At 36.7% G+C, this 26,424-nt stretch overlaps 2 protein-coding genes and 1 long non-coding RNA gene across 4 annotated transcripts; all 3 read right to left on the bottom strand.

Annotated features, from left to right (window-relative positions):
- Positions 1-1,386: 1,386 nt before the first annotated feature.
- Positions 1,387-3,738, bottom strand: LOC116193201. The gene is made up of 2 exons (XR_004154215.1): positions 3,219-3,738; positions 1,387-2,269 (listed from the first exon to the last, which is right to left on the bottom strand). It is a non-coding gene; the product is annotated as an uncharacterized LOC116193201 (long non-coding RNA).
- Positions 3,739-12,765: 9,027 nt separating this feature from the next.
- On the bottom strand, positions 12,766-15,060 carry LOC116213685 (mediator of RNA polymerase II transcription subunit 10b-like). The gene is made up of 6 exons (XM_031548719.1): positions 14,904-15,060; positions 14,073-14,375; positions 13,879-13,959; positions 13,682-13,784; positions 13,502-13,591; positions 12,766-13,090 (listed from the first exon to the last, which is right to left on the bottom strand). The coding sequence occupies exons 2-6, from the start codon at positions 14,294-14,296 to the stop codon at positions 13,019-13,021; spliced, it is 570 nt and encodes a 189-aa protein (XP_031404579.1). The 5' UTR covers positions 14,297-14,375; positions 14,904-15,060; the 3' UTR covers positions 12,766-13,018.
- A 610-nt stretch (positions 15,061-15,670) lies between these two features.
- Positions 15,671-19,856, bottom strand: LOC116213672 (putative hydrolase C777.06c). 2 transcript variants are annotated; one of them, XM_031548708.1, is made up of 13 exons: positions 19,488-19,856; positions 18,978-19,111; positions 18,762-18,874; positions 18,600-18,641; positions 18,081-18,136; positions 17,933-18,009; positions 17,161-17,280; positions 16,838-16,914; positions 16,688-16,751; positions 16,546-16,596; positions 16,349-16,397; positions 16,119-16,225; positions 15,671-15,988 (listed from the first exon to the last, which is right to left on the bottom strand). In XM_031548708.1, the coding sequence occupies exons 1-13, from the start codon at positions 19,639-19,641 to the stop codon at positions 15,980-15,982; spliced, it is 1,053 nt and encodes a 350-aa protein (XP_031404568.1). In that variant the 5' UTR covers positions 19,642-19,856; the 3' UTR covers positions 15,671-15,979. The 2 variants fall into 2 exon arrangements, with proteins under 2 accessions (XP_031404568.1, XP_031404559.1); XM_031548699.1 differs by having other exon boundaries at positions 15,912-16,225; positions 19,488-19,854.
- Positions 19,857-26,424: the final 6,568 nt, after the last annotated feature.

Genomic DNA, 26,424 nt, shown 5'->3' with positions numbered 1-26,424 from the left:
CCATTCAATTAACTTCTCTCTCTTTTTTTTTTTTTGGTTTCCCTGAATATTGTCATTCACGTATCACTTATCCCTCCATTTCCTTCTAATCAAAGAATCAGTGATTAAGGGAAGAGTGAAAGAAAAACGACAGAAGTATTGCGAAACTGCTGTCATTCCTCACGTGCTTCGCCGGATATAGGCTGTTGAAATCAAGTCCTTGGAGTGTCGGCACGTAAATACCTAATTAAATTATTGTCCTAGACATGCAATGACAAGATAAAATGATTAAATTGCTCTGTTCATGAACACAATCACTTGATGTTCTTAGTAGGGAAGCTCCTATTGTCGTCCATATGGCCAATTAAAAAAAACAAAAGACGTTGGGAAATGACGAGAAAAGCACGTATGCCGACTTTGTTGGACCTGATCGATGATGATGAGTCAGAGCAAATCTTTAAGAGCTTGACTTTTCTTCCTTTCTGTTTTCTCAAAGCTAAATAAGCGAAGAATTGATTCGTCAATGACAATAACACATGTCACTGTTTTTGGATATTTAACAAAGTCTTGCAATTTTTTCAATCCCCATAATTGGAACTAATAATTAATATTTAATGATATACCTAGATCATCGGCTCCTTTTCGATCTGGGAGATCGCTAGCCTTTGTATAGTGCTGGAGTGCCTCATTTGATGAATCCTGAAACCTGATGACGTTTAACCGTAGCTAGGTATATATAAAATATAACTTTATGCCCTGCATACTCCAGTGGTAAATAGAGAATACAAGTAGTAGGAAGGCCCGACGGAAAGGTCTGACTGCTGATGTCTGTGTACATTATACATGCTATAAGAGGCTGAGATTTGAAAACAAACATCATGATTTCATCGGTTTCGTATAATATTGAGACAAATTGGCTATGCGACTCAGGGCCTTGTATACTCTAAGATTTGCTTAAATTTACTTCATTTCAAATAATGTAGGAGGCTAATGAGCTTCTTCACCAAATTACACAAGGCTTCATGAATTATATAAACTTAGATGTACCGTCCATCAATTTACGGCTAAAGATTTTAAAAAGCGTAAGATTTTAAATTCAAATCTTAACAGAATAATGGTCTGCAAAAACTCTAGTAATATAAAGATGAATATATGCCGGGTGGGCAGCGAGGGGCGTCACTATTTCATAAAAATTATAGACGATAAAAACTGAGTACCTCGATAACATCAAAGAGAGAAGAGTAAGAAGGATACATCCCAATCAATATTTAATCATGTAGTCAGCATGAGTGAAGGGGGGGAATGGGAGCATTCATAGGGCGTAAATGCTTTGATGTTGACTCAACTGTATTATGGTAAAATCCAAAAAACACAGCCCAGAGGGTAACTCAGTCAATAGAATCCCTATTTAAAGTGAATTCAGTGTTCATTCCATTTCAATTAGGGCTCCAGAAATCGATGCCAGAATATATTATACCAGTATACATATCCATCCCACATATCCAACGATTCAAAATTATCCAACAAAACAAAAGGAAGGACCTTGAATTCGAAGCTTGACATGATACTTGGTGGGGTTAATATTGACTCGTTTGCGTTTGCAGCTCGGAAACAACTCATCAGACTGGTAAGAGGGTGTCATGTTTTGAGAGCAACGAGCGTCTCATCGACGCCCTCCTAAATTGAGAAAATCTTGGTTTCGTTTTGATATGATCTTCGAAACTGCTTTTCTTCCGTCTATACATATGCATATGTCATCCATGTTTCCAAGTTCATGTATGCATTGAAGTGGATCTTATACTGTGGGTGAGGTAGAACAATCCTGAATTTGCAACATTGGGGTAAAATATCAAAACAACAGCACAGCTCACCAACATCTTCATGTACAAGACAAGACCACAATGTCTAGGGAAATCACAGGTCCCATCTTTCACATCACTCTTTCTGTCTCTCCCTCTTCCTCTGTTCATCATCTGCCTCTTCTTCTTATTTTTTACCTAGCTTTCGGTACTCCTCTACCGATGTAAATTATCAGTGTCTTCGTTCGATGATAATTCATTCAACAATGAACAATGTACGTATATTTTTTGATCCTTAATGCATAGTTAAAACCTTGAGAGGATTAGTTCGAAGAGCTGGCTAGGTTGCTTCTTGTGCACACCTTCACCTCTGATATTCTCTTCTCCATACACCGAAGAGAGTGAAGCACAAGCTTCTCCTAAAGCCAGACAGAGATGTTCTGAAAAAGTCTTATGATGCTGTGCGATCATCATCATCATCATCATATATACTGCACTACAATCGAAAGGTTGTGAATGGAACAAAGCTATAAAGCTGAAAGGGGGATGAGAGAAGGGAATAACCCTTTTCCCAAATTTATCTTGTCATGCATATACACAAGTTATGATTGATCATGAGGCAAGAGAGAAGAGAAACCGAATATCGAAGATTTGACAAAAGCTAGGATTGATATGGGAAGCGTTTTTCATGATTGTTACATGGTAAAATTGTTGACCGATCATATACAAACACGAACAAAACTCATAGATCTTGCACTCAAGACCTTAGCTGGTAAAATTGTTGCACTCGATTTTCCGTGGCAAGGACAGAACTTGCTTTGCTTTTTGATTGATCCAACAACCTAATTATTCAGCCCAAAGTCTCCAGTTTGAGATGCATATAGAGCATAAACTGACGACCTAGATCATCAAATTGTTTCAATAATGTAGATCGGAAAAAAGAGTAACAAATTTTCATGTGCAAAGCTAATTTCTGGGATATATATGAGTGATCAAATACGTACACATGTATATGAATTTAGAAACCCTAGTGATGAATAGCCAAAGAAGGGGCATCAGGACAGAAACAGACAGGGAAGATCCATGAAGCCATCATGAAGAAACTCAATGCAATGATTATGAAAATCAACTAAACCCCTTCCCCCCCCCCCCCGAAAATGTTGGCACTGACAAGAAAACAACCCACTAACTCATCAATCCATAAATTTCAGAGAAATAAATTTAAACGAAAATTAAGAAATATAGGGGGTAATGATGAAAACGCCCTTTTTAGCAGTCAGAAGAGAACAAAGAGTCAAAGTCCATCATCATTACACCAATCTGCTCATGCACACGACGTTAGTTTCCTCATATTTATCCGAAACTCAGGCTTGAAAGATTGAAATCATAAATCTTAAAAAAAAAAAAAAAGACTAATTTACAAAGCTTGAGTTTTATTACCTTCCCTAGAAATAATTGGTTGCTGGGTGTTGAGAGATTTGTGCACAGAAAACCGATAATTGGGGGGAATGAAGCCTGGTCCGACGTCGCTAGCTCAAAACCGGTGAAACATTTGCACATGGGTCTCGATTGATATAAGTCGTGGAAGCCGAAGCGGTCAACAGTCGATGTGCAATCACGGATCAACGAGTAACGGCCTCGAGCCAGACAACATTCCCCTCAAAAACAACGGCTTCCCTTTGCTTTCCTGGAAGATCCAGCGAAGCAAAACCCTTATAACTAACCATACAGGAGCATGGCTATGAACACAATTAGGAAGAGGGGGAGGGGGAGAAGGGAGGGTTTCTCGGAGGGGAAAGGAAGGAGATGAGGTGAGAGGGGAATGAGAAGGGAGGAAAAGGAGGAGATAAAAAGGGGAAGAGGAGAAAGATGGAGGGGTGAAAAAGGACAAACAAGGCAATAAAAGTTAGCAGACCAACCTGACCCCATTCTCTCTCTCTCTCTCTCTCTCTCTCTCTCTCTACCATGCATTTGCATTGCATTATAGAATTCAGCTCCCTCCCTCTCCCTCTCTAATATTATTTCATTTTTTTTCCAAATATATTTATGTGGAAATTAAGAAAAATATTAAATGTCCCATATCAAATGGGGGATCACCATGACCTAATTATCACGCCATCATTTTCTTAGCTAGATGTTTAAGAGGCGTCTCGATAGTTCTCTAATTCCCTTTCTCTCGGGTCGCCCCTTGTCTTTGCTCTCATGCCAACTTTGGATCAGCGTATTAATTTGATGATACTTCTTGGAACTGGTTGGACAACTGAGCCAACCGCATGTTGAGTTTGTTGTCATTTCTGTAATATTTACTAATGAGCTCATTAGGGGTTGTTAGTTTTAGCGGCGCTTCAGCTCAATCACAAGTAGTCATATATATGCGAACCCTGCAACTTTAATAGTTTATGAGCAAGTTTGGGTCTTGCCATACCCATAAGTGAGACATGCGACTTTCATTTGATCCTCATGTAATATGCAAGGCATTTACATAAAGCAAAGACCAATGAGAGTACTTTCAGCGTATAATTATAAGGAAGAAGGATGATGGAAGACTCTAATTTTATTAGAATCTGTGTAAGTAAATAACAATGTGATTTCTTTAATATAGATGACCCACAAAAGAATGAAAACGATATAGATGACTGTTAAATAGTGAAAATTTAGAAACCGACACCCAAATTAGGTCAAGAAATTGGTTGAGCTAATTCCGGCCGACTAGAATTAATCTACACTCCATAGCACTTCGTCATTCAATTCCTTTGCACCTTTGTTCATATTGTTTTGGGCTTTAAATTTGGTCTATTTAACCAACGTAGGATAGGTTGAAGTAGATCGATACTTATTCCCCTTAAATAAGATCTCGGGTTCAAGTGTTGTGAACGGAAGAAATCTACACTGTGAAAGTAGTATCCCTTAATGGCTGACCTGGTTTGAATCGGATTAGTTGGGACCTAATGAGCTTTTTTGGATATCATGGCGCATGCTGAAAATTTTCTCTATTTGGTGGGATTTAACATAATTTTTACCGATAAAAATGAAAATATCAATAATAATAATAATAATAATAATATGTGTGTGCATCACTTGGTATTAGAAAGAGCAATATATTCTGATTAATGTAAATTCGATTTAGGTTGACCAATTAAGAGGTAAATCTCTTCGCTCTATTCAGAAAATTCGAATTATAAATCTTATTTAAGGGGAACATATGACAGTTAATTCACCTTATAGTTAATAATATAGTAGTAGTAATGGTTTTCAATAATTTTTATAAATTACATGAAATAAGTAAAATAAGAACATGAGAAAGGGAACCACAATTTGGCCTCGTTCAGTGCAATAACACTCCTTTTTCTACGCTCGCGGGGGATTCGAGATGACGACAGACATACACAGACACATACATATGGAAGAGAGAGAGAGAGAGAGAGTCAGCGTACTGACAAGAGAAATTATCGCCTACTTTTCAACCCACCAAGTACTCCCTTGGTCTTCACCTCTCTGATCTCTCCAAAATGTCCAACCAAGGGGGCCCTGGGCCCCCACTATCTACTGTCCCCCTCTGCCCTCTCATCTCTTAAATCATGAACATATAATTACGTTTGTCAGATAGGATATCTTAAGATCGACGCAAAATTTCAGGATCTGGGAATTGATTAATTGATGCCCTAGCTAGTGATCGGTTGTCACCCCATGTGCCGTTTGGTCGTGTTTAAAATCAACCGATGGCTTTTGACATGGATCGACACGATAATTAATAAAGAGATCTTTAGAACAAGTCCAATGGCAATACTGATCCGAGTGCCTTGCACACGTGGCACTGCCATGGCACCCACTCCAGCACTCCCATCCGCTGGAGAAGGCAATCGGGGTAGGGCACGGTGCCTCTACGCAAGCACTCCTTGACCTGAGTACCCACCCAATGGGGGAGGACCACGCGGCCTGCTGCTGTTAGTTGCTTTTTTTTTTTAAGGCAAAAGAGCCATGCGTGGTGCTCGTTGCTTCTGCCACGTGGTTGACAGTTGGCGATACACTGACTTTTTTCATTTTTTCATTTTATGTTTTTTATATGTAGAAAAGTGTAGGGCCCTCAACGGGTGCCTCCATTGGAGTAAGGCGTGCCTCTTCGAATGATGTGATGCCTACGTGGAGCCATGTGGGCTCCAAATGGCACTCACATGGGTGCCTACACTGGACTTGCTCTTATGAAGACTTCGGGTTGTAACTTTCCCCGGTCAATCATAGCTGAGAGCCACATGAATTGTTTGATGATAAAAATACATTGAAATTTTTATTCCAGAAATAACGTAGATAAATTAAGATTGCACCAATTACTGGTAACGTATTTAAATGCGCTATATTAAGTAATCAGACTTGATACGATGGGCAGATTAAAACTTACCATAAACTATGATCGATTGATCAATTGCATTAGGAGTTTTATCTCCTTACTCTTTTTGATCAAGCAACATATGACAAAACTAAGGAGAGGGCATTTAGTTTACAATTTATTATGACTCCATTAAAAATCTAAGTTCGCACCACTATTTATCCACAACCTCCATTAATTGAAGAATATTAACCTGCTAAAAAATCACTTATGAAATTGGCTTATTATTAACCTTTTAATGGATCGAGTCTCTGCTTTTCTTTCTTTTTTTTTTTTTTGGTGAACATGTAAATACTAGCAATATAGATTCCAACATGTGAATCCTCCATCATCTGCAAAAGGAAACAAATCTCTATGTACAGCCAGGCAAATTACAAAAAGAAATACAAAAGGACTCCCTATTTTTCCAAACATATATAGACAATTTTCAATTTCGAAATGTTTTGCCAAAATACAAGACTCCAAGATCTAGTGAAAAGCAAGTCCACTATTTATATGGATGACATGTTTGTCATGTTGTCCAGGGCTTCCCGAGCAACTGTAATTTCATTTCAACCGATAAACTAGATATAGTTCAAGTTCTTAGCGAAAAAATTGAAAAACAACAAATAAGGGAAGAAAATCACAGGCGATGGAACCTCGGCCATCTCTTGGTCAACGATGGGTTCCGAAGGACTCAAGGCCATTAGATAATCACCTCCACGTCCTTCCTCTCCTCTGCCATAGATTTTTGAGGAAGGAGGAGAAAGTAGCGGCAAACCATGCCTTTGTGGCCCCTGCGAGGCTGCTAGATGACGATGGGTCTGTAGGCGACCCTCATAGTCACCCGACTAGCTAGTGGTCGGCTCTCTCCGGCCTTTTATTTATTAAATTTTCTTAAAAATTTATAAATGAAATGCAAAATAAAACTGATAATGTGTTATGCTTACCCATGAACAGTTGAATTATTATGGGATTAGTTTTGAGACAAGTTTAAAACCTTCACAAACTTTTAAACTTTGTGTAGGTTTTCAAAGAACAAAAAAAAGACCTAGTGAAATATGTTTGGCTTTTTATCTTTGTCAACCAACAGATTACCGATTTGATTTTCGTGATGGGACTATTCGTGTTTCTTTATTATGATTTTTATTTTTATTATACTAAATTCATGCGCCTCTTTTATAATTGAAAAATTAATACAATATATACATACTTCAAAATTTTGTAAACATAAATCTGCTGTGCAGATCATACAAATCATATAATTTCCAAAAACCGTACCAGTCGACCCGTGTTGTTTCTGATTGCTCAGCACAATCAAATCAAGAATTAATGATTTTAGCATAATTGTACATCTACTTTTGCTTTGAAATCAATTGTTCTCCTTTCTGTTATGTCATGAAATTTCTTATTCCTCCCTCCCAAGCATCTTTATTAATGGAGGTTGACCTAACTTTCTTTGCTGTCTTATTAACACAGAGACGACGACCGGCTAGCTGAGCTTTTTTCTTGCACCTTGTTTTCTGTTCTTTTTCCCGTTTCCCCACAATGCATAACATTAACGGCACTGTCCCCATCTAGTAAACCCTAGCTACCTGACATATACACTTTGCAATACAATTAAACAATAAAATTTGTAAATATACAACATATACAAAAAAAAAAAGAAGGATATGAATAAGTTTATGAATAAATTTTCTAGAGGAGAGAAAAGTTAATGGTTTCAATTCTATTTTCGTAGAATTATATTACTCTACATATTAAGGCCATGAAACTTTTCTATGGAAAAGAAATGAGCTGCATAAAATATGAGGAACAAGTCATTATTGCAAGCAAAATTTTCTTTCTTTTATTATCAAAACATTTTAAGCTTATATACTTATATTTAAACGATAGTATAAGACAATTGTCATCAAATAAGTATTTTTCTTTTACAGTATAATATTGGAGAAATCAGCATATCAAGAATAAAAAAAATGAATTTGTAATTTGGCACTAATTTTGCGTAGAATTTAATGGTAATTTGAGAATCTATAAAATTTTGTAGATAGACGGAAAAAAATAATTTAATTTTTGCTTAAAGTCGATTGTCTTTATACGTCTATAAGCATATTTAATTATTTATGTTTTGAATAATCTATCACATGATTTTCATTTTTTATATTATTTTTGTTTAACACATAAGTATTAATTATAATGTCATCTGCAAATTAAGACGTGAATTGGTTACATACTGATTAGGTTAGCTCCGTAAAAGAGTTTGCTCTTCAATGAAAAGTACAGGAAGTATATATTATACTTTCTAAATAATCATCTCGTGAGCGAGTTAGACATTTTAAAATCATTTTGTGTAGCTCAAAGGTATTAATTAAACAATTACTAGTCCCGTGAAGTGTAATTGTTGGAAAAATAAAGTAACCTTAGCTGTTCCATTCCCTTATTCTGAGACCAATTTATCCCACAATTCTGTTAAAGAAAAAGACACAATTACAAGGACCTTAATTTTTCTTTGAGCATAGGGTACAAAGCATTTCAAATCAAGAATTGTATTTTTGTTATAATCTTGAAAACTTCAATTCGTCCTAATAAAAAAATTTAAACAAAAGTAAAATTTGTAAAAAAGCTATAAATCAAAGAAAAAATAATAATAGTTCTTTGCATGGTATGATGTATTTTATTTATTTATTATTTTTTTACTTGAAGCTTATTATTATTACGTGCCTCTTATAATTGTCGCCAGACTAACCAGAAAAACCTTGATAAAATCAAGCAAGGATCAAAATAAGCTCAAGACAACTCCGACAAATTAATATGTGCAAAGTTACAGAGTATTCTTGTTAGTATTTCTGAAATATTGAATGCACTATCATTGCAGGAATTGGTAGGTTTAACTTGCTTATCAGATTATTGTTATTATAGAAAGTATACTACAATCGTGAATTTTCAATTACTAACTCTTATACTTGATATTCATTAAAAAAAAAAAACTTGTCCTTGATTACTTTAGCTTTACCCAAACATGACAAAGAGTTATTCAGGAATTCGGGAAGATTAAATTTCTACTGATAAACACGCAATTCAATATCAAGGGCCAAAATTTTTCGAGAAATTTCAAATCAAGGTTCGCATATATTCTTTAGACAATACATGCAAGACACAAATTCAAAATCAGTCAAGGTGAGAGCCAAACTGAATAAAAGCCAAAAAGACAAATCGGAGCAGCTAAGGACACGCACTCTTACGTTGTTTATCATCAACTGAGAGACGATGAAATCATTTACTTTTGCTAAGCGATGAAATCAGTTATTCAATGTTTTATTCTCAAGACCAATTTATTAATAAACCATTAATTAATTAAATTATATATCTCTTCTTCCGATGACTAGAAAAAAAGAAAATTATATGAGGAGAGTGGTTGAAAAGTGGTAAAGGCGAACAACCTTTTGAGCATGCTTTTCGTCCAACCCAATGTAAGCTTTGATTGCAAACCTAATTTTTATTTCAATATTAAAAAAAAAACAGAGAGAGAGAGAAGATTCTTAGCAAACTAGACAACGTAGGAAATAGCACCAAAGTCTCCGTGGGCTACTCTTTTTTGGGTTTTACAAATTTCATACCCAGACATACGTACCCCGACATATTGATCTTCTCAAACCAGCTTCAATCATGTCTCCTACACAATACGTTGCAATATCTGAGCATAACTTTGGGTGTGTATATTTTTATACTATTATTTAAGGAAATTATTCATATTATAACCGCTACAAAATTTCCCATACTCAAATTTTATTTTTAAAGAAATAATTTACTTGCCCAGCTAAATCTGTGGCCAATTTTATAAAAAAACATAAAATAAAAAATAACCTCCGACTCTGGGGGCGTTCCAATGAAAAATGAGGCCTAAAGTTGCGGTCTTTTATTTATTTATGATGTTAAAGTTATTCTTTTAACTTTTTAAGGAGCAAAATTGCTAACAAATCTCGATAATTAATTTTGTCTTCAAGTTTCTTTTTCAATTGATAATAAACTAATTTGTTTAATCATTCCTGAGACATCGTAAATCTGAGGTAAGATTTTATTAATTTGAATGTTGAAATTTGTTGTTCTGCCAAGGGTACCGGTACGTTATTCAGCCAAAGGTGTTGGGAAGTAACAAGCCCGGCTATCTACTAAGAGCTACTAGGAGCTAACTAGCTATCTTGGTAATGCTCTAAACCGTAGACTTACAACAGCCCTTCTCGTTTCAAACCTTCTCGTTCTGGAGATGGATTCAAACGTTCGATCATTAGAAAAAACTCCTCCTCAATAAAGAGAAAGAAATCCGTACGAGTAGAAGTCGAGCGGTCATTATGGAGCAACAAGGCGAGAAAGGGGATAGACTAACAAAGAAGCCCGAGAAAGGACCCGAACGAACCTTGCCTTTCCCGAAATGCCCTTCCCTTGCCGTGCAAAGGTTAAGGTTATTCTGTAGACATTGTATGTATCTTGGAAAAGAATCAAGTTTTTTATGTGATAGAGCATGTCAATTTAAACCATCAATCTTAGAATTACCACTATGTAATAAAGAACACTAAAATATAATGAATTGTTTTTCTTTCTTCAAATTTTCATGGTTTAATGATATCCAATTTTACAACTAAACAGAAAATAAAAAAATATTTGCACTTAAAAGTTGACTAAATCGAAATGGTTTGGATGTAATTGAGAGAAATTACGGCATTAATGAGTGATTCGGGAAAAGTGGGTTGGTAGAAAGAAAAATATAAACAAGGGAAAATTAAAGTTCAAAAGTTTGCCTCAAAATTTAGAGCCATATTTTAACTTGAACATTTTATATGTATAACTAATAACCTTTAGAAATTTCAAGAGGATTATACCCAATCATTATACACCCCTCTTTACCTGTCAGATTGCTTACTCTATGTTCAATTATTTTACTTTTTCATTTTATCCTTGAAATTTATTTTTCTTATTTTTTTGTATTTTCTCAATTTTTGTGAATTTTGTATATTATAATATGTTTTCACGTTATTATTCTAAATTTTTTAACTTTTTTTAGGTTTACTGATTTGTTTTTTTGTAATTTTACTCTTTTTTTTCATTTTTAAATTTTATTCGTTTTATATTAGTCTTTAAAATTTTTGATGTTGTGTTAGCAATCCGTTTGCCAAGTTAGGAAAATAAATAGAAAGACTGACGGTTGCAACATTTGGGAAGAGAATAAAAGTTGATGCATTTTTGTGATAAAACATAGTTTGTGCTAAAAACAAGCCAAGTTCTTGATGTTTTGTGCAATTAACCTGCTAAAATGCTAATGGAGAGTTTATAATTTTTGCAGGATAATCTAGCACGTGCGAGAGTAATATGATCTGAGTTTGTGCAATTCATTGGGTTTGATGGTATGGAAGGGATGATCTATATATATATATATGTATATGTATATATGGACATTATAATCTAGATGTTGGATCTTATTAGAATGCGAATTGGAGAGAAGTTTACTGGGTGATCCTACTGAATTTCAAATTAGATGAAACTAGGGACTTTGTGTTAATCACTCAGATAATCACTCATAATTAGATTGGTAAGGACAATCTCCTCATAAGTTGACCAAAGATGAGGAACGGTGCAGGACTCCAGTTTGTGACTCTCAACAATACTCGATTATTACTTCACGTTAATTGGAATATCATCACTCTATAAATCGAACAAAACTTATTGAATGAATCAATGTATGTATGTCTGAATCTTCTCTTTAATTCGATGTTTTCATATATTTATCGACCGTCAAAATTTTGAAGGCATTGACATCATTTTCATTTCATTGAAATAAAAGAATTCGACATGTGGTACATATTATGTATTTTCTAAACAAATAAATACATGTATATGCGTGTATATATATATATATATATATAAATTAGCTCATACGTACATTGTGATAAAGGGGCATGAAGTCCTTCCTCTTTAATTACTCTGCCTCGGGAAAATGCTTCTTTTCAAAGGCAATGCCAGTCGCAAAAAGCACAAAAACCTGTTCTTAGCTTTGTGTGTGTGTGTGTATATATAATATAAACAAATATATATATATATATATTGCTGAAGATATACAAATAAAGTGTCAATGAAAGATTGCTTTTCTGGCGACAAACTTTTGTTTACATTTAGAAAAAAGGGCGGAAAAGCATTACTACAACGAAAAGTAGGGTATAGCCCTGTCAAAACATGAATTTCCGCATTGACTTTCAGCCTCAGGAAGAACAATTTATTAGAAAATTAATTAAAGTAAAACACTAAAAAGAAAGTTATTGTTATTTTTTTGGCCAGCCACAAGAAAAAAAGAGGAATTCTTAACATTACAATGATATATAATTTTGTCATATGTAGATCGAGCCATTGAATTGTTTGCATTACATTTATGAGGGAACTGAAGTGAAAGCTTCAAAAGCTGCAATCATGTTTCGTCCAAGATCACAGTTAATTTGACGATGACCACACACTAATAACACTCACAGGTTAGGAATCACAAACATAAACATATGGCACGATCGACTCGCGTACCTCGATTTCTCACATACGTCTACATATGGCACTCGACTTATGTACCTCGATTTCGATAAGATGTGTCAGGAACTTGAGATTTATTGATAACATTGCTCTAACAGAAACTTTTAGCTACAATGAGATGAAAATTTACAATTAAGACGACAATCTTCAAGATCTGGAGTTCTTGGGAACCTCGCATGTTCTCTAAAATATAACATACAGAATGAGAATAGCTTCATCTCTATAATACAGACGGGCAAAGATGGTGCTGCAGATACCACAAGGGGCGAACATAAAGGAGCAGAAGAATCAGGCTCGTTGTGGAGCAAGTCTACAGCTCAGTTTTGACCTTCACATCCCCATTCGGTAAAATATTTTGGGCCTGCACCAGTCGTTTCGAGTCCTGCATCATAGAGGTCGTAATGAGAATTTAAATGACTCATTTGGCAACTACAACCATATTGTAGTGAACGAGGATCAATGCTTGACCATCATATACTGATAGAGATAGTATGGAAATCTGTTTCCCACTAGAGACAGATGGTTTCTAAAGGGCAACGAATGAATCGGGCAAGAGTAATCTAAAGGAATATGCTAATGATCTTAACCTAAATTGGATAAGTATTCAACTTGTATCATGCTATTCTCAAACAATGCAAGCTGTATCTGTGCCAGTAGAGATTTGTTTTTACGAAATAGGATTGCGTATCACCAAAAAGCATAAGCTAAGTCACACAGTGAAATACAAAATAGGAACTACACTTAAGGTTGGGTATAGATTCTGTCATGTTCAACCACTAAGAGCAGAACTTACGGCAGCGGAAGCTGCTCTGATCTCTCTGAAAGATTCAACTTCACCGGGAAATGCCTGCTCAAGTTCTTCCAGAAGATGTTTACGCAAACCCTGCAAGGAGCACAAATTAGAAGGTAAAAAAGATCAGAATAAACAAAAAGAAATACTGATAAGAGCATTAATCGTGGCATCCAGCTTTACCTTGAAGGCATCAGTCTTTCCCTTCATGATCTGATTTTTAGCTATGCAACTGTTCAAAACATCTCTTGTGAACTCATCCGGGTTCTTACCCTCATCAATCAAACTGTATAGTCGCAAGCAATTATATCATAAAGAGGAAACTAAAATAAAGTTGGTTCAAAACTGACCGATCAACATGAGGGAAAAATATCACTCACTTGAGGACTTCCATTGGGACCTGAATATTGCACTTCTCTGATAATTTGACCATGTTATCAAGCTCCATGACCAGAGAATTTCTGGAAAAGATAAAGACCCAATCTACTCAGTCAAGCACAGACCCCAATGTAAAGGGTAAATCATCAATTGCAAGTCCAAATTGATGAGGAGAATAAGCTTTCAGAAAGGATACATGCGCTGGAGGAGAGGGAGTTGAAGGGCAGCATTGTAGGAAGAGACGGTGAGATAGAGCTGGTGAAGGAGGCCGAGAGTTTTCTGGATTGAGTTGATGACTTGGTTCAGGTTTTGCTTCAGATCATCTGATCCAGCTCCTCCTACATCATTGGTCTGTGGATTTAATATCCCATTTCCTCCATTCCCCCCGGTCCCTGCTGGGGTGTTCTGAGACATATCCATCAATCCCCCAGTCTTCTGAAATCCACTTGAGAATTAACCAAATATGGATTCTGTTCTTCGAGTTTGATCTTATTACTGCCTATTTGAATAAACAAAGAAAAAGACTTAGCCAACTTATAATACGTGGAAAAAAAAAATGAAGAAGCAACTCTCTTCTTCCAATAGCAGTCAGCAAAACTATCGTTAATCCGACCCGTTTATTGAACAGACAACAACAGAAAGGAGTAACTTCTCACAAACTGCTGTATCCATCAATCACAAATCAGAGTCTATCTATCTCGACCTATACACACACCATGTCATATATCTTAACAAACTTCGGCTCGAGTAAAACGTCGCCCCCATCTGTCCTCGACAACACATCCATTTTTTAGAGACAAGCTCGGAGACAAATTGGGGGCAGTTTGAGATTCGAGACTTCCTCACAATACCTTGAGCTGAGCCTATACCTATCCATCTATCTAGAAATTATCAGTAACAGCAGCTTCCTCACAACTAAAGATCGAAACTTTCCTCCGAAGCATCCCATCGGAGGAACAATTATTCGCAAACGAATCAACCCCAGAATAATCAACAGTCATGCAAAACCCTAGAATGAAATTGTCACCTCTTTCACTTCGGTTGGGCAGTAAGCGGCAGAACTTGCAGTCGAGGATTATCGGAGGTCGCCCAGAACGACCGGAGAGGGTGAGGAGGAAGAAGAGATTCAGGGGAAGCAATGAAAATGGAAAGGGTTATATATAATTATACCATAGCGGAAGCAGCCGAGGGAGATGAATACAATACAAAGAGGTAAATGGGCTGAAATGGGCTGGGCCTTGAAAATGCTGAAGATGGGAAGGAGAATATTATGACGAGGCCCATGAAATATCATTAACTTCAGTAAATATTTATCCATACCGACCGACGTACGATGTATTAAAAAGCGAAATAGAGTCGATATTCCAAATCGGTAACAAAATTCCATGGAAATTATTTCTCGCGTGTTATTTATTTATCTTATATATATATATATACACTCTGATTTCCTCACACGTCTTATCTCTAATAATTATTATGTTATAATCTTCCAAATATTCCTTGTTATCTAGAAAATAATTTCATATGATATCCTAGTATCACTAATTATATATTTGGCAAGTAAAAAAGTGTCTCGTTATTATTATTGCTTTTGTAAAAGAAAAATGTCTTGTAAAAGAAAAATCTTCCAAAAATGTTGGTTTGAAGGTTAGGGAGCAAATCTAAACTCACCTCAGGTAAAAAAACGACGTTGAGAAAGATCTAAAAATATATATCAACGTTAAGCTATATGATGCAATAAATCCTAAAATAAACAAAAATAGGATCATGAACAAAGCTTATACTGCATGTTCGTGAATAAAAAAGTTCGTGAATTGTCCCGAGAAGTGGTACTTTGTAAAGAAGCATTGAATCAAATCGAAATTGAAATTAAAGTTGGTCTCTATGAAACCAAAACCGACCTCTCCTGACAAATATGCTCAAGCCAAAGTCGTAATACATATCAAGTCACTCTTCTTAGGTATGTTCATTTTCCGGGTATAGTACCGACTATGGTTTACAAGCCAGCTACTCGAATACTATGCGAACGGTAAAATCATGTGCAATTATAAAACACATCATAGCATTTGTATCGATTATTTCTCATGGAGGAAATTTTCCTTTTCACGGTATCTGTTGGGACAGAGAATGGAAATGCATACAAATTAGATCTTAGTTTGCCCAACCAAAACGAATGTTAAACAATTGGCAAATATGCAACTTCTTGGCATTTATAGTAGCAGATAAAGACTCAGAGGGTTACAGGGAGACGAAGCCCATCGTAGCTGAGTTGTATGTTGAGCCCCTCTGTTTCCATCAGTTTCTTAAGATCTTCGTTTACGATGTCGTGATCCATCAAATGCATCATACCTTCACCATATTGGAAGAATGCAAGAATACCATAATATGGGTCAAGAATTTCTCATCATAAATAAGAAAAAGAACGGAGAAATTAACATTCAAAGTCAGTTCGAATAGGCATCATCAGCATACCTGTGAAGAGCGTCCGCTTTGGTCGGATTTTTCGCACTTCATCTAAGGCCTGATGGAAAACAAAAGAATTCTTATGGATCTTAAATCAATCGAGGAATGTACTCGATACGTCTACTACAAAATAGTCCTTTTTCTATTTAGCGTCTCCTTCGATCAAGGAATGAGAGTACATTGACTAATACATATATACAACTTACCCTGGGGAGCCCAAAATGTGTTGAAGAGGACCTGTCTGGCCTTAGAGCGTCCTATAGAACCAATTTCTGCATCAGTTTTACAGCTCCAACAGTTTTCGATGTTAAGGAATAAGAACTAAGAAAAAAAGAAAGAGAAGGGCACCATGATCAAAATATCGCAGTCCTCTAGAAGGGGATAAGTTTCATCGGGTATTTCACTAACGTCACTGCAAAGAATTGTTAATAAAGAGAGTTAAAAGCTGAAGAGCAGGTCAGAGTTCATCGAAGGAGCCATGAAATGAAGGTTTTTTACCTAATGTAACAGACATTACCAAAGCGAAATCCAAGGGAGCGATAGCTTCGACCATGCCATACTGGTAGAGGAGTGAACTGAAGCATCGTGCAAATGAGAAAAAGAGAGTCAGCGCTGAGCCGGGAAAAAAAATGATATTTCATTATAGAGACGAGTGGATAAGTAATAGATAGTATGATCAATGAAGTGAACAATGCTAGAAACCTTTAAGGCACCCCGCAATATCAAACAAATCAAATTTATAGCATATCTCACAGATAATCAAAGTAACTTGAAAGTTGAAACTAGCGAAATTATAGAGATAGAATATATATGTATCTGACCGTCATATCGTGTACGACAAATGGCTTCTCCTCTATGATGTTAAACTGAAGGTCCGAAACAGCAGCACCAGGTGTTATAACACTTGTGTCGACTATATAATAATGAGTTTTCTTCATCACCTGTGATTATTTTCATAGACAGAGCAAACCTACTTATCCAAAGAGGTGGAGAAAAATGCCAAATAATGGAAAGAAAATAATTATCTGAAGTTACAAGGAAGGTGAAAGAAACTCAAATTGAAAAAGCATATAAATCATATCAACTTTAGTGTCGTAGATGTAAATTCTCATATGTAATTTGGAATGTACGCATGCTAGACAGGGGCTACTAAAAGATCGATTAATCTTTTGAGCTCTGGAGTGACCCAAGCCCGAGCATAGCAATTGGCTTGAGAGCAGGTTACAAGCCTCATCAAGCTTCTTATATATTAATAATTTTCACATTATTTAATAGCATAAGTCACAAAATTATCGCATTTTAGAGTTTCTAGATTCCAGAGCCTAACTTGACCCATGTTTGAGTTGAACCGTAATCTTATAACAAGTTTCAATCCAGCATCAATGCTGACAATTAGAAAATCGAGTCTAGCTTGAGCCTGTTGAGGATCATTTGTGCCAAACTTGAGGATAAAAGTATTTGACTAAGCTTAGCTTCAATTTCAAATCATATTTTGCTAGTCGGCTCAGCTCAGTTACGCTTTTAGACAATGACGTGATAAACAGCATTTTTTTTTCCTCTGCCAACAAACAGGCTAGAGTGTTGACAGTGCACCTCAAAATCACGTTCTGCTACGTAGATGGGAATGGAGGGTTGGACATTGTTAGTCCAATCCCGAAGATCATCAAGACCTGAGGAAAGGGAAATAAGTCACTTTCTGCTCACAGTGGCGAAATGGAAACTCCGGAAAGAGTTCAGAGACCTCCAATAGCATCAGCGTGAGAATGAGTAATAATAACCGCATCAATTGTTCTTATCCTGACATAAACGCAACTAGTTACTTACAGGCAAAGTGCTAACAAAAGACAAATAAAATATGAAAGATGTCCACAGCAGATCTATTTGAAGTTTATGCTTTTACTGTTTCTCATAGTTGCATTGCGAAAAGGGGGAAAAGAAAAAGAAAAATAAAAATCAGCATTCGCTTCGCGTTCATTCATTTCAGCCAGTTCATTGTTTTTCTTTGGTATTTAAATACAACGCACATTTACTCATCCGAAAAGAAAAGGCTACAAGTTTTTATTTAAGGGTACATTCGCATGGTTTTTCTGTTTGACACCACAATTTGAACCAGCAAATTGGTATATCTCTGCCTTTGATTGGCATTGCCGTGGAGCATGTACTCCAAACTTAGAAGTAATAAGTGGGAGCATTCTTTCAGATGGAACCAACTTATTTGAGTCTGACATGAGAAATCAAGAGTGACATATAGAAAACTAACCCGTATGCAGGGAACCAACGGAGGGCACTGTGGTAGAAAAACCTGCATACAAAGAAGGGTGGATAGATACAATAAGAAGCAAAAGTACGAGTAGAACTTACTCGTACTTTAAGAAAGAACAGCAAATACTCTTGTTCAGGGAAAACAAGATTTCTCACTTACTTGCCAGCATCTATTAGAATGTTAGATTTGCCATTCAATCCAGTATAACGAATGAGAATGCCAGTGTTAAGTCTCCTATTCTTGCTCCCTGGTTCAACAGCTTTGAAACACACCTGAAGCAGAAACAGAACCATTCACTTATCATGAGGATAAAGATATCTGCAGCGTACAGAGAATGTTTTGACTGTCAAGACAGATGCATAGATGCGGTCATACTGGGCATTTCTTCAATGGGTTAGTCAAGCAGCTCACACGCGGAATACCTTCACTGGTTCCTGTCCCCATGAATATAATTTCGGATTGCTCATTCTGTGAAGTTCCTCTACTCGCATCATCGCCGGTGACGGAACCTGAAATACATTTTAAGTCATTGCAAGATACTAATGACAAGATACTGGTCTAGAATCACAATCTCGTGCTACAAAGCTAATGAGTAATCGATCATAATCAATCCACTTGCAATTCTTTTCTCTTCCATCTATTCCCCCTCATCTCATATCCAGCCAAATGCATGCTGCAAGCTCCATCGCGCGTGCATTAACCCCAATCAGAGTACCAAAAATCTCAAATTTGAGCACAAGTGAGTAACATCAAACTAGAATAAGAGAGCCAACATGAACAATTAAAGCATCTATTAGCTCGAGAACTTCTACGAGGGCTGATTCAGTAAAAGATCCATATGAAGATCCGAAACCGGGACAATGAGAAGAGTGTCGGAGGGATCACCGGAACTAAGGGAAGCACGAAGCACAGGCCTTCTCGGAGACGAAGCAGGGAACCCGAGCCTCATGATTGAGGTTGCAGGGGCAGAGCGGCGGGAAATTGGCGCCAAGAGGGTCATCCTTGGAGTGGAGCGGACAGTGCCCAAGAAGAGAACCATCTGGGAGCAAAAGCTTCAAATTTTCTCTGCGACCGCAAGGGTTAAGGTTGTAATCGAACAGGGCAGGAGAACAAAAAGGACAGCTGCTTTCTATTCTGATGCAACAACGACACAGAACCAAAGCCACATAGTTCCTCCTTTTCCCAGGAAGAAAAAGTTTTTTGATCAAGTTGGTTAAGGTTGTAATCGAACGGGGCACGAGAAAAAGATTAGTCAGCCAAAGATTTGGTTCTTGAAAGAATTTTGCCACCAATTGGATCTCCAAATCATGATTTTATTTTGGGAAAAAGTCAAATTTGGCCCTCTATTTTTTTTATCTTAGTCCTGAACCTTTTCTTTGAATGAATTTCGTCTTCAATTTTTTTCACACGGTATGAGTTCAGTCTTTCCGTCCAAAATTTTATCCATTTTCCTGACATATATATTCATCAAATGAGAGTGCGTCACGTGCGCGACAAATCACTACTACTCTAAATAAGTTGTTATAGAGTAAATCCAATTCTTTTTTTAATCAGACCCGTAAACTAGACTAAAATATTTTCGATTCTTTTAAGATTTCAGCCATTTTTCGGTGCGTGAGACGATAAAAGAGAAGCGATAGTTGGAATCCTCAAAGAACTGAAAATATCTTAATCCGATTTACGGATCTGATTAAAAAAAGAATCGAATTTATTCTATAATAACAGGTTTAGAGTAGCAGTGATCTGTCGTGCACGTAGCGCACTTTCATTTAACGAATATACATGTCAGGGAAAATGAACGGAATTTTGGACAGAAAGACTGAACTCATACCGCGCGAAAAAGATTGAGGACGAAATCCAACTAAAGAAAATGTTTATGACTAAGATAGAAAAAGAGCTAAAGGTTGAGAACCAAATTTGACTTTTTTTATTATTTTATATTATTCAGTGACGGTGTTAGTTCATGTGTGCGTCCACGTCAAATTTCCATCGCACCCTTGAATGGTTGGACCAAATTGGTAGATGGAATCACGATTCAGGGATCAAATTGGTGACAAAATTCTTCTAGGGACAAGGAGCAAATTGATAGTAAATTTTTTTTTTAAAAAAATGCAGGTGACTAACAAAAAAATTAAGCTTTGAAACAACTTTTTGGGGGAATTTCATTGATTAATTGGACGGCAGTGGACAAAGAAAACAGCTTGACGAAGAAGAATGATCAGCTCCAGCTGCTGAATAATTCTTCTTCTTTGATTGAATCAAGAAGTGCCCGAGTAAGGAAGACCCAGAATGAAGACGAAGCAGAGCTGCCCAGCAGCAGATGCAGGCAATGTGGGCAGAGTCCTCTGGGCCCAATACTGTCGGCTTCCTCTATCCAATTCCTCGGTCCTCAATTGACTTCTACTAATACTGTAAGTTTTCTTTTTCTTTTTTTTTTGAAAAGATATACTTTATTAAACAAGAACTCAGAAATCTACAATGATTTATTCAACCGGTTTCACGCTTGTTTCCCTTAATCAAATCTTGATTCCGAGTCTTGAGAATAGAGAAAATTCTTGATTGTGATAGTTTTATACTGTTCTAGACCGATTCGGTTCGAACTGGATTAATCTGTATAATAATTATGTACAGCTTCCTCTGTGAGTATCTTTCAAAAAGTGCCCCAGGGAAAGGGTGTAGCTAGCAACTGGTTCTATTCGCTCGTGCGAGGACCCTGCAGGAGATAACATCATAAGTTTTGCAACGCTATTGTCGTTGCTCACTGAGAGTATATACCATGCATGACCCTATCAGCCGAAGGCACTAACTTATAAAAAATGACCTTATTTCGTTTCTAACCAAAGACACCAAGACACAATGCACTAATAGATAAAGGATTCCCTATTGATCGAACCGCCCGGAGGGTGACTAAGCAAAAGCCAATCCCGTAGACACAAACCACCCTGAGACTCGACCGCACACTAAACCGAGATGCAAACCAAACCTGGGACCCAAAAGGACAAGTCCACATCAAGTGATCCCAGGTTTCAACCGAAGAGAGACATAAGGGGCACCGGTCATCATCGGTAATTCCTCGATGCTAGAACCCGGGGCGAAGATGTAGTGCTTTTGATTCTCCATGCCAAATGAGCATCTTGATCTTAGGCAACAGATTAAGTGCCCAAAGTTGCGACCAGAAAGTGGTGGAGTGTGGACGATATGATGAAGATGACCCGTGTCGGAGATCATCCGAGATTTTTATTAGAGTCGAGTATCCTGACTTGGTTGTGTAAACTCCACTAGAGTGGTGCTGCCATATGAATTGATCCTCACATTTCCCATAAGGAGATGGAAGATTAAGAACGATTTGTACCACTGGCTCCGGTAGGCTCTCGCGTAACCACCCTGCTTTCCACGACTTTGTAGAGGCTTGAATAGCGGCCGATGCCTTTAGGATTCATTCATCAGATTGCCTTCTCCGAACTGCCGAAGCAGCAATGAATCGATATGTAAAATTCAACACTTCTCATAATTTAGGTGACACAATAACACGCCGATTAAATCGTTTTCTTAACAACGCGATCTGTGAGCAGAGGCATCGCATACTTTCTTTGACACATAAGAGAACATCTGAATGATTGGAACTTCACAATGAGCTAACGCGGGCACTGCTGATATTTCTCATGCCCCATTTCCGTACCCCCATCTTGTGTTTTGGGCTGATCTTATATAATCACCAAGCGCAATATTGGAAAAATAATTGTATGATTTTGCTAAAACCTTATCCAATACTTGCAATTGTCATACAGCGAGCCTTTTAACAACATTAACAAAATCTACTTACTTATACCAACATAGATTGGTTCAAGCGGTTCGACGCTTGATTCGCTTAAGTAAGGTCTCGGATGTGAGTCTTTGTGAATATAAAAAATTCACTCTAAGAGAGTTTTACTCCTTAGCGGGTCGACCCAGCTCGACTAGATTAATCTTGGATCATGTTTCGGATATCAAGGTTCACACCGAAAAAAAGTCACTTACTTATCCCAAAAAAAAAAAACAACATTAACAAAATCGAAAATCTCATCAACTTGCAATAATTAACTTGCACAAAAAGGAACCACAAAAGCAACCCCATTTCAAGTTTTATATATACGTATATGTTTCATTTCCCCACCCCCCACATCCACACAAGAACTAATATATGCATTTTTCCCACTACCTCCGATATACGCATTTTTCTCTAATCCTGCCTTTTGGTCTAGTGAAACGAGGGAAAGTGAGGAAAGTCGAAGGAAAGTTACACAACTCTTTTTTTTTTCATACGACTTCCTCTCTTCCATCTCTTTTCCATCATTGATTTCTTCCATTTTATCCAAACAAAACATTAGAGGTAAGGTTCACCCCTCAAAAAAAAGAATGCATAAGAGCTAAGTAAATCATAATCAGTGACCCCATATTCGATCCGTTTTGCATTCTTGGATTAGGTTGAACATGAGAAATACAAACGTGCATCGCGTCGTATACACTGATAATTTGGGTTTACATATTATGTGATCCATAAAGAAAAATAGCAAGCAAATGTGGGAACATAGTGCTTGCACACATCATATATGCGTATACGTGTGTGAGATCAATCGACCTATACATATAGAGCAAATGCAGCATTTTTTTTTCTTTGCTTTGCAAATTGTGGGGACCTCCTTGGATATATACGTGTAAAGATTCTTATATGTATATATATATTAATTCCCCGTTAAGCCCTATACATAAGTACAATGAGGATTAATGCAGATGTCCAAATCATGACCTACCAAGCTAATAACCGCGCGTGCACCTATTTCACTGGATTATTAGTACCTATTATGAACTTTTTTCGATACTTGATCTTTTCTATTCGCCCTCGTAAGTATATTTGAATATGTAGTGCACTTGAAAGGTTCTCAAGCATCGAACCAAATGAAAGATCTCATAGAACTCGGAACCTATATACATGTTGGAGGTTCACCCCGAACAATCCGATCATCATCTTCTTATTGAAAATTTTTCATATGATGGCATCTTCTTTCTTTTCCTGGTGGGTTCGTACAATGTTGGCTGATCTCATTCTTTTTTCTCCGGACCAGATTAGATATTAGATATAATGATGTTAGTCACCAATCATTTAATATAAAAAACAACTCATAATGCGAGGAGAACAAAATAGTGGTGGATTCTGCGCAACAGTAGGAAAGCTTTTTAAGCTTTCAAGTTGTGCATAATTAAATGGAAGAAATCTAACCAATTCATGTGGGTTGTTGAGATGGCTGTACACATCTTTTTCTTAAACAAATATATCAAACTATTCGAGTTTTGTGAATATAAAAAATTCACGTTGGAAGAGTTTTATTCTTTAATGGGCATATTTGACTCAAATTTAAACTAGTTGGACCCAGTGAATTTCTAAATACAGGTGATACATCGAAGATAAAAAGAAGATAATCTTTGTAGATATTTATATTTTTTTCCTCAATAAGCATCAAATCTTCCTCACAGGAAAGAATAAAGGGCATTCATCAATTTGCCAATGAAATCACTGATTTGTTTTTGCTTGTTGAAATAGTTAAATTTTGCACTAATTATTCCCATATTATCCAAAAATAAAGAACACCAACAAGAATAAAGGTTAACCAACGTGGGTTGGTTCAAGCGGTTCGGTACTTGTTCTGCTTAAGCAAGGTCTCATGTTCGAATTTTTGTGAATGCAGAAAATCTACGCTGTGAGAGCTTTACTCCTTAATGGGCCGACCTGGTTCGACTTGATTAGTGGAGATCTAATTATACTTCCGGATACTATGGTTCACATCGAAAAAACAAGAATAAAGCTTGTATTCCTAATTGTAACCTCAATTCCAATTTGTAGAAGGCCTAAGAAATATAACCAATCTCAAACTTAAAAAATCGAATGAGTCTCTAGCTAGAAGCTGTTGAGGAGAATAACCACATAATATTGCACCATTCATTATGCCATTTCACATTATTGTTTCTTAATATGTTTGTTATACAATTGAAACCAGTGGGGGATGAAGATATAAATAATGGGGGAAAGAATGAGTATGAATAAAACCGCGTGATTAAAATTGAGCTAAAAATCAACGTGGGTTGGTTCAAGCGGTTCGGCGCTTGTTCCGTTTAAGCAATATTTCGGGTTTGAGTCCTTGTAAACACAGAAAATTCACGCTGTGAGACCTTTACCCCTTAGTGGGCCGTCTCGACTTGACTGTATTAGTCGGGATCCAATTGAACTTTTGGATACCAGGGTTCACATGAAAAAAAATTGAGCTAAAATTTTATGGTTCTTGACTGAGAGTAAGCACAATAGAGAGAGCAAATCAATAGAAATAGTGAGTTCAGGATGGGTTTTTTTTTTTTGATTAATAACGGCATCGAGGCCCGATTGATCAGGGCGGTTTATATTTTAAGCAACCCCAGAAAAAAAAATATATGAGTATATAACCGAAGGAAATTAAGGTTGGATTTAATTAATATATTTCGGAGTTAGAGCAAATATACATTTTTAGCTCTTTTATTCTCATCAAACATAATTGGTCAAAACTACAAGGTTTATTGCTTTTGAAATATGACGCATTAACAATGCTACTCGAACAATTGGAACCAAAAGTGTAAAAGGGGGGGGGGGGGGGGGGGGGGGGGGGGGGGGGGGGGGGGGGGGGGGGGGGGGGGGGAAATGGATTTGATATCATAAAGAAGGATTATCGATCATGGCTTTTTCTCTAGGGAGAACAATCAAAGATACAGATTTGAAATTTGGTTGGTTAATTACAAACAATTTGATTTAAATATTAATAAATAATAAGTGGTCTTGACCAATGTTAGCCATTGAAGTACAAATCACCTATTCTCCTCCATTTTCTTGGCAAGTACTGTTCGCCTAATTCATTACATTGTAAAAGAATTTCTACTTTAGTTAACTGCAGCGTGAGAGTTTTAACTAATCCATGTAAGTATTTTATGATTAGAAACAAGTCGACGCCCGATTGAAGATTAATTTTCACCAATAAATTGAGACTTTGAGGTCTCAAATGAAGCAAATCAGAATTCTATTCGGTGACGTGCTGATGAGCTAATCCAGGTGAAATTCTTATTGTGAACAAGTTGTTCAATGTATGGGGCCAAGAGATCTCAGAATGCAGATTAAAATTGTTCCTTGAAATTTTATTCTTTTTTTCCCGAGAATCTGCTAATATTGTGAGAACAGTTCGTTTGATTCTAACATGGGCCTCAAGAGCTAATTTCAAGTTGAAGGGTTTTGTGACGCAGATTAATATTGGATTTGTTTTTCCTTAGATGCTAGACTATCTGCAGCTTTCTTCGTATTATACATATATGGAAGATTCTAGCAGGCTTAGCTGCAAAATAAAAAAAAAAAATCATAGTAGTTATTTTCTTTTCAGTCGTTAGGTCCCGTTAGGGTTGATTCGGGACATACACGTATCCAAATTGTTTTTCACCCCTCATACTCTTTTGATATCTTTGACGACATCCGATCGCATCTGTGAACAGCTTGAATCTAGTTATTGCACGGGTCTGTGTTTGGTGTAATTTTCCCTATTTAATATCAAGGGCTTGGGTTTTGATACCAAAATACATTCAGTGAACGTTATTTCTTCCGGTAATCAAAACTATGGGAGACATTGCTCTCGAAATTTCAAAAAATCAAGCATTAAATGTTATTACCCCTCTCAATAAGTATGCTTTCCGAGACTCGAACTTGTGTTCTCTCCTTACGAGGGTTGGAGTTACTTACCACTCAATCAATACTTAAGATGAAATATTATTTTTCCAC

This window comes from Punica granatum, chromosome 1 (genome assembly GCF_007655135.1).
Source record: "Punica granatum isolate Tunisia-2019 chromosome 1, ASM765513v2, whole genome shotgun sequence".
Taxonomy (NCBI): Eukaryota; Viridiplantae; Streptophyta; class Magnoliopsida; order Myrtales; family Lythraceae; genus Punica; species Punica granatum.
Note: the sequence above shows the minus strand (reverse complement) of the source record. Positions and strands in the feature narration are given on the sequence as shown.

Excerpts from the sequence above, each read along its gene's own strand:
- LOC116213685 (XM_031548719.1), bottom strand. The coding sequence starts at position 14,296 with ATGGATATGTCTCAGAACACCCCAGCAGGGACCGGGGGGAATGGAGGA. Across the intron at positions 13,960-14,072 it reads CTCCCTCTCCTCCAGCGCAT|AAATTCTCTGGTCATGGAGC; the intron begins GTATCCTTTCTG and ends TATCTTTTCCAG. Across the intron at positions 13,091-13,501 it reads TCAGAGCAGCTTCCGCTGCC|GACTCGAAACGACTGGTGCA; the intron begins GTAAGTTCTGCT and ends TCTATGATGCAG.
- LOC116213672 (XM_031548699.1), bottom strand. The coding sequence starts at position 19,641 with ATGGTTCTCTTCTTGGGCACTGTCCGCTCCACTCCAAGGATGACCCTC. Across the intron at positions 18,875-18,977 it reads ACCCATTGAAGAAATGCCCA|GTGTGTTTCAAAGCTGTTGA; the intron begins GTATGACCGCAT and ends TTTCTGCTTCAG. Across the intron at positions 16,597-16,687 it reads ACTGCGATATTTTGATCATG|GACGCTCTAAGGCCAGACAG; the intron begins GTGCCCTTCTCT and ends TTGGTTCTATAG.